We start from the raw sequence: 12285 nt of genomic DNA, 5'->3' as shown, positions 1-12285 counted from the left end.
GTGGCTGCCCCATGCCTGCGGTGCCCCAGGCTGGCCGGGAGCAGCCCGGGATGGTGGGAGGCGTCCCTGGCACGGCCGGGAGGGGCTCTCCCCGGCTGGGAAGGCGTGCCCGGCGCTCTCACCGTTCTGGGCGCTGCCGGAGGTGCACTCGTCCCGCTCGGACTGGCTGGCGCTGCTGTTGGACGCCGTGGGCGGCGGCGACGGCGCCCGGCTGGAGGCGGCGCTCTCGCTCTCGTCCAGGAGGCGGTCCATGTAATCCCTGCGGGACAGACAGACAGACAGACACACCCATGGGATCCCTGCGGGACACACAGACACACACAGGATCCATGTAATCCCTGCGGGACAGACAGACAGACAGACACACCCATGGGATCCCTGCGGGACACACAGACACACACAGGATCCATGTAATCCCTGCGGGACAGACAGACAGACAGACACACCCATGGGATCCCTGCGGGACACACACACACACAGGATCCATGTAATCCCTGCGGGACAGACAGACAGACAGACACACCCATGGGATCCCTGCGGGACACACAGACACACACAGGATCCATGTAATCCCTGCGGGACAGACAGACAGACAGACACACCCATGGGATCCCTGCGGGACACACAGACAGACAGACACACCCATGGGATCCCTGCGGGACACACAGACACACACAGGATCCATGTAATCCCTGCGGGACAGACAGACAGACAGACACACCCATGGGATCCCTGCGGGACACACAGACAGACAGACACACCCATGGGATCCCTGCGGGACACACAGACACACACAGGATCCATGTAATCCCTGCGGGACAGACAGACAGACAGACACACCCATGGGATCCCTGCGGGACACACAGACACACACAGGATCCATGTAATCCCTGCGGGACAGACAGACAGACAGACACACCCATGGGATCCCTGCGGGACACACAGACACACACAGGATCCATGTAATCCCTGCGGGACAGACAGACAGACAGACACACCCAGCTGGGACACACCCATGGGATCCTGCAGGACACACAGACACAGAGGATCCATGGGATCCTGCAGGACACACAGACACAGAGGATCCAGGGATCCTGCAGGACACACAGACACAGAGGATCCAGGGATCCTGCAGGACACACAGACACAGAGGATCCATGGGATCCCTGCAGGACACACAGACACAGAGGATCCATGGGATCCTGCAGGACACACAGACACAGAGGATCCACGGGATCCTGCAGGACACACAGACACAGAGGATCCACGGGATCCTGCAGGACACACAGACACAGAGCTGGGACACACCCATGGGATCCTGCAGGACACACAGACACAGAGGATCCAGGGATCCTGCAGGACACAGCCACCCACCCCCAGGTGGGACAGGGCTGGGCTGGGCTGGAGATGCTCCTGCACACACTGCAGCTGTGCAAAGGCTGCCAGAGGGCAGGGATGGATGGGATTTTGGGAATTAGGAATTGCTCCCTGGGCTGGAATTCCCAGAGCAGCTGTGGCTGCCCCTGATCCCTGGCAGTGCCCAAGGCCAGGCTGGAGGGGCTGGGAGCAGCCTGGCAGTGTCCTCTGTCCCCATCCCTGCCCACTGGATGGGCTTTGAGTTCCCTCCCAGCCCAAACCATTCCATGATTCCAAACCCTTTATGGCTGCCCTGTGCTTCCAAGGTGATCCCTTCAGGCACTAAACCCTTGGAATTTACTGAGCCACCAAAACCATTCCACTAAATATAAATCCCACTTGTGCACAAAAACCCCACAGGGGTCAAGCTAAAACCAAGTGAAAAACTCCAGAGCTCAAGACATTCCCATCTGTGCCATTTATTCCAGAGCTCCAGTTTAGGGCAGGAATGGAAGATGGAAACAAAGGGAGCTGGTGGATGAAACCCCTGGATGTGGTGGGAAGGCTGGAATAACTCCAGAAACTTCTCCTGATATGTAATTGTTCTGGAATTCCACCCTGAATTCCCTGAATTTACCTGCAAAATCATTCAAGAACAGACAAGTCCAATCCTTAATGACACTGCTGCTGCACCCAACAGCAGGAAGAGACCCAAAGATGGCTGATTTAGGGGAAAATGGAAAATGGGGGGAAAATGGAAAACAGGGGAAAATGGAAAACAGAGGGAAATGGAAAACAGGGGAAAATGGAAAATAGGAGGAAATGGAAAATAGGGGGAAAACTGGAAAAGAGGGGAAAATGGAAAACAGAGGAAAAATGGAAAACAGAGGGAAAATGGAAAACAAAGGAAAATGGAAAACAGAGGGAAATGGAAAATAGGAGGAAATGGAAAATAAGGGGAAAATGGAAAAAAGGGGAAAATGGAAAATAGAGGAAAAATGGAAAACAGAGGAAAAAGGAAAACAGGGGGAAAATGAAAATAGGAGGAAATGGAAAAGAGAGGGGGGAATGGAAAATAGAGGGAAAAATGGAAAACAGGGGAAACTGGAAAGCAGGGGGAAATGGAAAATAGGAGGAAATGGAAAATAAGGGGAAAATGGAAAACAGGGGGAAATGGAAAATAGGAGGAAAGGGAAAATGGGGGGGGAAAATGGAAAATAGAGGAAAAATGGAACACAGAAGAAAATGGAAAATAGGGGAAAATGGAAAATAGGAGGAAATGGAAAACAGGGGAAAATGGAAAACAGGGGGAAATGGAAAACAGGAGGGAAAATGGAAAAGAGAGGGGGAAATGGAAAATAGAGGGAAAAATGGAAAATAGGGGGAAAAATGAAAAATATGGGGGGAAAAAACCCACCAAGAGATGGAAGGAAAGGGGGAGCCAGGCAGTCCTTGCCACGTAAGAAACTCTCTGTAACACTCACAAAGTCCCTGATGGCAACTCTGGGTGTCCCAGAGCCCTGAAATGTTTGGAGAAACAATAATATTCCAAAGAAGGATGAACAGAGGAGCCAAGAAGAGATGAGGAATGCAAATCGTAGTAAAAAAGCTTGGCAGGAGGCAGTGGAAAGAGTGGGACTGGCAAATCAGAGCTTTGGAATGAAGGGCAGCAGAACAGCTCTGCTCACACATTCCCTCTTTCCTCAGCAAGGATGGGATGGGAAAAGAGCTTTGGAGAGCCCAGAATCCCCTGGGATTGTGCTGGCCAGAATGAGGGACAAACAGTGCACCGCAAATTCCACCTGGAACTTGGGATTCATGCTTCTGTAGAAAATATATTTAATTAAAACAGGCATTTAAAAGAAAAAACCTATTAACATTTAGAAAGTAAACCAAGCAAATTCTAACAAAGCTCAAACTCAAACTGCCCCTCAGTGCAAAGTGTTGGCCTTACCCCAAATAAATGTATTTTACATATTATTTATACACACTTTTTTTTTTCCACTTTGGCTGCTTTCCTGCTGCAAATTAAGCTGTGAATCCCTGATTTTTCAGCTGAGAGCAGGATAAAATAAAGACTGAACCCCAAAATGATGAAATCAGGCACATCTTACGTGACCCCAGGGTGCAGGTTGTATTTTTTCTTCCCAAACCGGGTCTGCTGAGCGAAGAAATCGTAACGTTCCGACTTTTTCCACATGTAATAAAAAGCCACACATTCCCCCACGGAGCGGGTCCGCACCTGGCAGCAGAGCAGAGCAACTCTGGGTCAATTTCAAGGCATTTCTGCTCCAAAAAAAAAAAAAAATATCCAGCATTTGTAGCAAAAAGCGTGAAGTTCCAAGTCAAAGCCTCTTGGAAGAGTGGAAATTCTTGGTGTAAAATTTCAAAATGGAGAGGGAAGTTAAGGGTGCTTGTAAAAATATTGGAGATCTTATGGAAGGAAAAAATTCCAAGGGTGTGCAGGGAAGCAGCTCTTCCCACAGGATTTTTGCACTTCCAGTTACAAATTCTGGGCTTTGAGAAACCAATTTGGATGTAAATATTGGGGAAAAAAAAAATTGAGGAGGAAAAAAAAAATTCCTCCCTGGATCCATCCCTGGAAGGGTCCAAGGACAGGTTGGAGCAAGCTGGGAGAGTGGAACTGTCCCTTCCAACCCAAACCATTCCAGGATTCTGTGATTCTACAGCAAAAATGAAATTATTTTGTCCATTTCTTTATGAAGGACAACATTTATTTGTAATTACTTTGTTTTAAAATGGAACAAGTAGGAATTGCATTTAAAGTTCACCTTATTTGCCTGAATCACGTGGAAATCCTGGAATAATTTTGTGCATTTCTTTACAAAGGACAACATTTATTTGCAATTACTTTGTTTTAAAATTGAATAAATAGGAATTGCATTTCAAGTTTACCTTATTTGCCTGAATCACGTGGAAATCCTGGAATAATTTTGTCCATTTCTTTACCAAGGACAACATTTATTTGTAATTATTTTGTTTTAAAATGGAATAAATAGGAATTGCATTTCAAGTTCACCTTATTTGCCTGAATCACGTGGAAATCCTGGAATAATTTTATCCATTTCTTTATGAAGGACAACATTTATTTGTAACTATTTTGTTTTAAAATGGAACAAGTAGGAATTGCATTTCAAGTTTACCTTATTTGCCTGAATCATTTGGAAATCCTGGAATAATTTTGTGCATTTCTTTATGAAGGACAACATTTATTTGTAATTACTTTGTTTTAAAATGGAATAAATAGGAATTGCATTTCAAGTTCACCTTATTTGCCTGAATCACGTGGAAATCCTTGCCATAGACTTTCAGCCCTTGTTCAAAGTTCCTGCATTCCTCTTCTGTCCAGACAGATAATTCTTCTGCAGGAAAATCAAAAATAAAAGCAATAAAGAAAACAGTTAATTAAAAAAGCCACTAAAAGCTGAGAGAAAAGATCTGGGCCCTTTCTCCAGCTGCTGATTCCATAGGAAGCAGCCCCAGGAATTTCACTTTTTGGTGTAAAAATGGGAATTCTCCCCTTGAAGGACAAGACTGGGAAGCAGAAGGAGCTGCTTTGTAGGGACTGCTGTAAATCAAATCTGACCTGGCCTCTCTCAGGTCACCAGGAGCAAAATAATCTCATTTATTGGCCCTGTGGTGAGCCCAGGGGCTGGCAGAGGTTTGGGAGCAGCACCAGCAGATCCAGGAATTCCTGAGCTGCCCAATTCGCTGTTCCCCATGCAGGGATCAACACCGGCACAGGAACTGCTCCAGCCTCCCACGGCTCCTTTGTAAAAGAAAATTTATTTTGTAAAAGAAAAGGTTTATTCGCTCCTTTATTGAGAATTATTGCACTGTATGTGTAAATTAAAAGGTTAAATAGCTCCTTTATTTAGGATTATTTCATTTTATATATCGGGGTTTTAAATGCTACACTCTAAAATAAAAAAAATTCTCCTTTATTTAGAATTAATTCATTTTATGTAACAGGTTTGTAACTTTATACTCTGTAAATTAAAAGGTTAAATAGCTCCTTTATTTAGGATTACTTCATTTTATATATCAGGGTTTTAAATGCTACACTCTAAAATAAAAAAAATTCTCCTTTATTTAGAATTAATTCATTTTATGTAGCAGGATTTGTAACTTTATACTCTGTAAATTAAAAGGTTAATTTGCTCCTTTATTTAGGATTATTTCATTTTATATATTGGGGTTTTAAATGCTACACTCTAAAATAAAAAAATTCTCCTTTATTTAGAATTAATTCATTTTATGTAGCAGGATTTGTAACTTTATACTGTGTAAATTAAAAGGTTAATTTGCTCCTTTATTTAGGATTATTACATTTTATATATCGGGGTTTTAAATGCTACACTCTAAAATAAAAAAAATTCTCCTTTATTTAGAATTAATTCATTTAATGTAGCACGATTTGTAACTTCATACTGTGTAAATTAAAAGGTTAATTTGCTCCTTTATTTAGGATTATTTCATTTTATATATCGGGGTTTTAAATGCTACACTCTAAAATAAAAAAAAATCTCCTTTATTTAGAATTAATTCATTTTATGTAGCAGGATTTGTAACTTTATACTGTGTAAATTAAAAGGTTAATTTGCTCCTTTATTTAGGATTACTTCATTTTATATATCGGGGTTTTAAATGCTACACTCTGTAAAAAAAAATTCTCTTTTATTTACATTTTGTTTTAATTTTCTCCTTTATTTAGGATTAATTCATTTTATGTAACAGGGTTTGTAACTTTATACTCTGTAAATTAAAAGGTTAATTTGCTCCTTTATTGAGAATTATTTCATTTTCTGTATCAGGGTTTTTAATTATATTTTGTAAAACAGAAGGTTAATTTGCTCCTTTATTGAGAATTAATTCATTTTATGCATCAGGGTTTTAAATACTATATTTTGTAAAATAAAAGTTAATTTGCTCCTTTATTTAGGATTATTTCATTTTACATATCAGGGTTTGCAATGTTATGCTTTGTAAAAGAAAAGGTTTATTTGCTCCTTTATTTAGGATTATTTCATTTTATGTATCAGAATTTTTAATGCTACACTCAGTAAAATAAAAAATTCATTTGCTCCTTTATTTAGAATTAATTCATTTTATGTAGCAGGGTTTGTAATGTTATGCTTTGTAAAAGAAAAGGTTTATTTGCTCCTTTATTTAGAATTAATTCATTTTATGTATCAGGGTTTTTAATGCTACACTCAGTAAAATACAAAATTCATTTGCTCCTTTATTTAGAATTAATTCATTTTATGTATCAGGGTTTGTAATGCTACACTCTGTAAAAAACAAAATTCATTTGCTCCTTTATTTAGAATTAATTCATTTTATGTAGCAGGGTTTGTAATGCTACACTCAGTAAAATACAAAATTCATTTGCTCCTTTATTTAGAATTAATTCATTTTATGTAGCAGGGTTTTTAATGCTACACTCAGTAAAATACAAAATTCATTTGCTCCTTTATTTAAAATCAATTCATTTTATGTATCAGGGTTTTTAATGCTACACTCAGTAAAATACAAAATTCATTTGCTCCTTTATTTAGAATTAATTCATTTTATGTATCAGGGTTTTTAATGCTACACTCAGTAAAATACAAAATTCATTTGCTCCTTTATTTAGAATTAATTCATTTTATGTAGCAGGGTTTTTAATGCTACACTCTGTAAAAAAAAAAAGAATTTTCTCCTTTATTTAGAATTAATTCATTTTGAATTGAATTGAATCAGGGTTTTAAATGTTATTTTTGTAAAATAAATTTTTATTTGCTCCTTTAATTGGAATTATTTCACGCCTCATGGTTGTTATATTCATTTGATGACTGAAAGGCTTAGAAGAACACAATAAAATAGGTAAAAAACGCCCGGTTGAGTCGTTGGGAAGTGATTCCCAATTTGAGGCTGCTGCTGAAATCCCAGATATTTGTCTCAAGTCTGGCCAGGAAGGGAATTCCACACCTGCCAATTCCATTCTCCCGGAGATCAAGGATTCCCTGAGCTGCCTCTGAGTGAAGCTTAACCCAGCCTGAGCCTGCTGAGAGCAAATCCCAACGCCTGGCTGAGGGACAAAAGGGGAATTTGGGAATAAAGCTCCTTTATCTCACCTCTGGCTGCTTTGACATTAAATCTCAGCCTCCGTAAGGATTCCTCGGTGTCAAAATTGCACTTCACCAGCTCGTAGAGTGCCTGCAGGGAGGAAAAGGCACAAAATTCCCTCTGCAGAACCACCCAAAGCCTGCCAGCTGACAAAGAAACCCCGGGAATGAGCGCCGAGCAAGCTGGGATGTGTTCACACCTCCAAATCTCTATTTACACACCAAGGAAACACCAAACAGAGCACTGCAACTCGGAAAATTAATGGGGATTTTTGTTTTTTGAAACTTTTTCATCCACTGCAACTCGTAAAATTAATGGGGATTTTTTGTTTTTTTGAAACTTTTTCATCCACTGCACACATCTGTAAAATTAATGGGGATTTTTGTTTTGGAACCTTTTTCATCCACTGCAATTTGCAAAATTAATGGGGATTTTTTGTTTTTGAAGCTTTTTCATCCACTGCACACATCTGTAAAATTAATGGGGATTTTTTGTTTTTTGAAGCTTTTTCATCCACTGCAACTCGGAAAATTAATGGGGATTCTTTGTTTTTTTAAGTTTTTTCATCCACTGCAACTCGTAAAATTAATGGGGATTTTTTGTTTTTGAAGCTTTTTCATCCACTGCACACATTTGTAAAATTAATGGGGGATTTTTTTGTTTTCTGAAGTTTTTTCATCCACTGCAACTTGGAAAATTAATGGGGATTTTTGTTTTTTTGAAGCTTTTTCATCCACTGCAACTTGTAAAATTAATGATGGGGGATTTTTGTTTTGGAAGCTTTTTCATCCACTGCAACTTGGAAAATTAACGGGGGATTTTTGTTTTTTTTGAAGCTTTTTCATCCACTGCAACTTGTAAAATTAATGGGGATTTTTTGTTTTTTTGAAACTTTTTCATCCACTGCAACTTGGAAAATTAATGGGGATTTTTTTTTTTTTGAAGCTTTTTCATCCACTGCAACTTGGAAAATTAATGGGGATTTTTGTTTTTGAAGCTTTTTCATCCACTGCACACATCTGTAAAATTAATGGGGATTTTTTGTTTTTTTTGGAAGCTTTTTCATCCACTGCAACTTGCAAAATTAATGGGGATTTTTTTGTTTTTTTTGAAGTTTTTTCATCCACTACAACTTGGAAAATTAATGGGGATTTTTTTGTTTTTTGTCGTTTTTTCATCCACTGCAACTTGCAAAATTAATGGGGATTTTTTTTTGTTTTTTGAAGCTTTTTCATCCACTGCAACTTGTAAAATTAATGGAGATTTTTTTTTTGGAAGCTTTTTCATCCACTGCAACTTGCAAAATTAATGGGGATTTTTGTTTTGGAACCTTTTTCATCCACTGCAACTCGGAAAATTAATGGGGATTTTTTGTTTTTTGAAGCTTTTTCATCCACTGCACACATTTGTAAAATTAATGGGGATTTTTTTGTTTTTTGACGTTTTTTCATCCACTGCAACTTGGAAAATTAATGGGGATTTTTTGTTTTTTGAAGTTTTCTCATCCACTGCAACTTGTAACATTAATGATGGGGGATTTTTTTGTTTTTTTTAAGTTTTTTCATCCACTGCAACTTGTAAAATTAATGGGGATTTTTGTTTTTTGAAGCTTTTTCATCCACTGCACACATCTGTAAAATTAATGGGGACTTTTTTTTTTGTTTTTTGAAGCTTTTTCATCCACTGCAACTTGTAAAATTAATGGGGATTTTTTGTTTTTTGAAGCTTTTTCATCCACTGCAACTTGTAAAATTAATGATGGGGGATTTTTTTTTTTTTTAAGTTTTTTCATCCACTGCAACTCGGAAAATTAATGGGGATTTTTGTTTTTTGAACCTTTTTCATCCACTGCAACTCGGAAAATTAATGGGGATTTTTGTTTTGGAACCTTTTTCATCCACTGCAACTTGGAAAATTAATGGGGATTCTTTGTTTTTTGAAGCTTTTTCATCCACTGCAACTCATAAAATTAATGGGGATTTTTTGTTTTTGAACCTTTTTCATCCACTGCAACTTGTAAAATTAATGATGGGGGATTTTTTGTTTTTTTGAAACTTTTTCATCCACTGCAACTTGTAAAATTAATGGGGATTTTTTGTTTTTTGAAGCTTTTTCATCCACTGAAACTCGCAAAATTAATGATGGGGGATTTTTTGTTTTTTGAAGCTTTTTCATCCATTGCAACTTGCAAAATTAATGGGGATTTTTTGTTTTTTTGAAACTTTTTCATCCACTGCAACTTGGAAAATTAATGGGGATTTTTTTGTTTTTGAAGTTTTCTCATCCACTGCAACTCGTAAAATTAATGGGGATTTTTTTGTTTTTTTGAAGTTTTTTCATCCACTGCAACTTGGAAAATTAATGGGGATTTTTGTTTTGGAACCTTTTTCATCCACTGCAACTCGGAAAATTAATGGGGATTCTTTGTTTTGGAACCTTTTTTATCCACTGCAACTTGGAAAATTAATGGGGATTTTTGTTTTTTTGAAGCTTTTTCATCCACTGCAACTTGTAAAATTAATGATGGGGGATTTTTGTTTTGGAAGCTTTTTCATCCACTGCAACTTGGAAAATTAACGGGGGATTTTTGTTTTTTTTGAAGCTTTTTCATCCACTGCAACTTGTAAAATTAATGGGGATTTTTTGTTTTTGAAGCTTTTTCATCCACTGCACACATTTGTAAAATTAATGGGGGATTTTTTTGTTTTCTGAAGTTTTTTCATCCACTGCAACTTGGAAAATTAATGGGGATTTTTGTTTTTTTGAAGCTTTTTCATCCACTGCAACTTGTAAAATTAATGATGGGGGATTTTTGTTTTGGAAGCTTTTTCATCCACTGCAACTTGGAAAATTAACGGGGGATTTTTGTTTTTTTTGAAGCTTTTTCATCCACTGCAACTTGTAAAATTAATGGGGATTTTTTGTTTTTTTGAAACTTTTTCATCCACTGCAACTTGGAAAATTAATGGGGATTTTTTTTTTTTTGAAGCTTTTTCATCCACTGCAACTTGGAAAATTAATGGGGATTTTTGTTTTTGAAGCTTTTTCATCCACTGCACACATCTGTAAAATTAATGGGGATTTTTTGTTTTTTTTGGAAGCTTTTTCATCCACTGCAACTTGCAAAATTAATGGGGATTTTTTTGTTTTTTTTGAAGTTTTTTCATCCACTACAACTTGGAAAATTAATGGGGATTTTTTTGTTTTTTGTCGTTTTTTCATCCACTGCAACTTGCAAAATTAATGGGGATTTTTTTTTGTTTTTTGAAGCTTTTTCATCCACTGCAACTTGTAAAATTAATGGAGATTTTTTTTTTGGAAGCTTTTTCATCCACTGCAACTTGCAAAATTAATGGGGATTTTTGTTTTGGAACCTTTTTCATCCACTGCAACTCGGAAAATTAATGGGGATTTTTTGTTTTTTGAAGCTTTTTCATCCACTGCACACATTTGTAAAATTAATGGGGATTTTTTTGTTTTTTGACGTTTTTTCATCCACTGCAACTTGGAAAATTAATGGGGATTTTTTGTTTTTTGAAGTTTTCTCATCCACTGCAACTTGTAACATTAATGATGGGGGATTTTTTTGTTTTTTTTAAGTTTTTTCATCCACTGCAACTTGTAAAATTAATGGGGATTTTTGTTTTTTGAAGCTTTTTCATCCACTGCACACATCTGTAAAATTAATGGGGACTTTTTTTTTTGTTTTTTGAAGCTTTTTCATCCACTGCAACTTGTAAAATTAATGGGGATTTTTTGTTTTTTGAAGCTTTTTCATCCACTGCAACTTGTAAAATTAATGATGGGGGATTTTTTTTTTTTTTAAGTTTTTTCATCCACTGCAACTCGGAAAATTAATGGGGATTTTTGTTTTTTGAACCTTTTTCATCCACTGCAACTCGGAAAATTAATGGGGATTTTTGTTTTGGAACCTTTTTCATCCACTGCAACTTGGAAAATTAATGGGGATTCTTTGTTTTTTGAAGCTTTTTCATCCACTGCAACTCATAAAATTAATGGGGATTTTTTGTTTTTGAACCTTTTTCATCCACTGCAACTTGTAAAATTAATGATGGGGGATTTTTTGTTTTTTTGAAACTTTTTCATCCACTGCAACTTGTAAAATTAATGGGGATTTTTTGTTTTTTGAAGCTTTTTCATCCACTGAAACTCGCAAAATTAATGATGGGGGATTTTTTGTTTTTTGAAGCTTTTTCATCCATTGCAACTTGCAAAATTAATGGGGATTTTTTGTTTTTTTGAAACTTTTTCATCCACTGCAACTTGGAAAATTAATGGGGATTTTTTTGTTTTTGAAGTTTTCTCATCCACTGCAACTCGTAAAATTAATGGGGATTTTTTTGTTTTTTTGAAGTTTTTTCATCCACTGCAACTTGGAAAATTAATGGGGATTTTTGTTTTGGAACCTTTTTCATCCACTGCAACTCGGAAAATTAATGGGGATTCTTTGTTTTGGAACCTTTTTTATCCACTGCAACTTGGAAAATTAATGGGGATTTTTTGCTTTTGAAGCTTTTTCATCCACTGCAACTTGCAAAATTAATGGGGATTTTTTTTTGAAGTTTTTTCATCCACTGCAACTGCAACTTGTAAAATTAATGGGGATTTTTTGTTTTTGGAAGCTTTTTCATCCACTGCAACTTGGAAAATTAATGATGGGGGATTTTTTGTTTTTTTGAAACTTTTTCATCCACTGCAACTTGCAAAATTAATGGGGATTTTTGTTTTTTGAAGTTTTTTCATCCACTGCAACTTGTAAAATTAATGGGGATTTTTGTT

General features: G+C 37.5%; 1 protein-coding gene across 3 annotated transcripts in view; it reads right to left on the bottom strand.

Annotated features, from left to right (window-relative positions):
* The window catches only part of MIER1 (MIER1 transcriptional regulator), a 49505-nt gene that overhangs the window by 4031 nt on the left and 33189 nt on the right, over positions 1–12285 (bottom strand). For all 3 annotated transcript variants that reach the window (XM_053985753.1, XM_053985751.1, XM_053985752.1), the window contains 4 exons: positions 7494–7575; positions 4645–4739; positions 3471–3598; positions 123–259 (listed from right to left, as the gene is read on the bottom strand). In XM_053985753.1, the coding sequence (XP_053841728.1) occupies positions 123–259; positions 3471–3598; positions 4645–4739; positions 7494–7575 (442 nt within the window). The remainder of the gene's footprint in view (positions 1–122; positions 260–3470; positions 3599–4644; positions 4740–7493; positions 7576–12285) is intronic.

The sequence above is a fragment of the Vidua macroura genome, chromosome 9 (assembly GCF_024509145.1).
Source record: "Vidua macroura isolate BioBank_ID:100142 chromosome 9, ASM2450914v1, whole genome shotgun sequence".
In the NCBI taxonomy this organism is placed as follows: Eukaryota; Metazoa; Chordata; class Aves; order Passeriformes; family Viduidae; genus Vidua; species Vidua macroura.
This window is presented reverse-complemented; position numbering and strand designations above follow the sequence as displayed.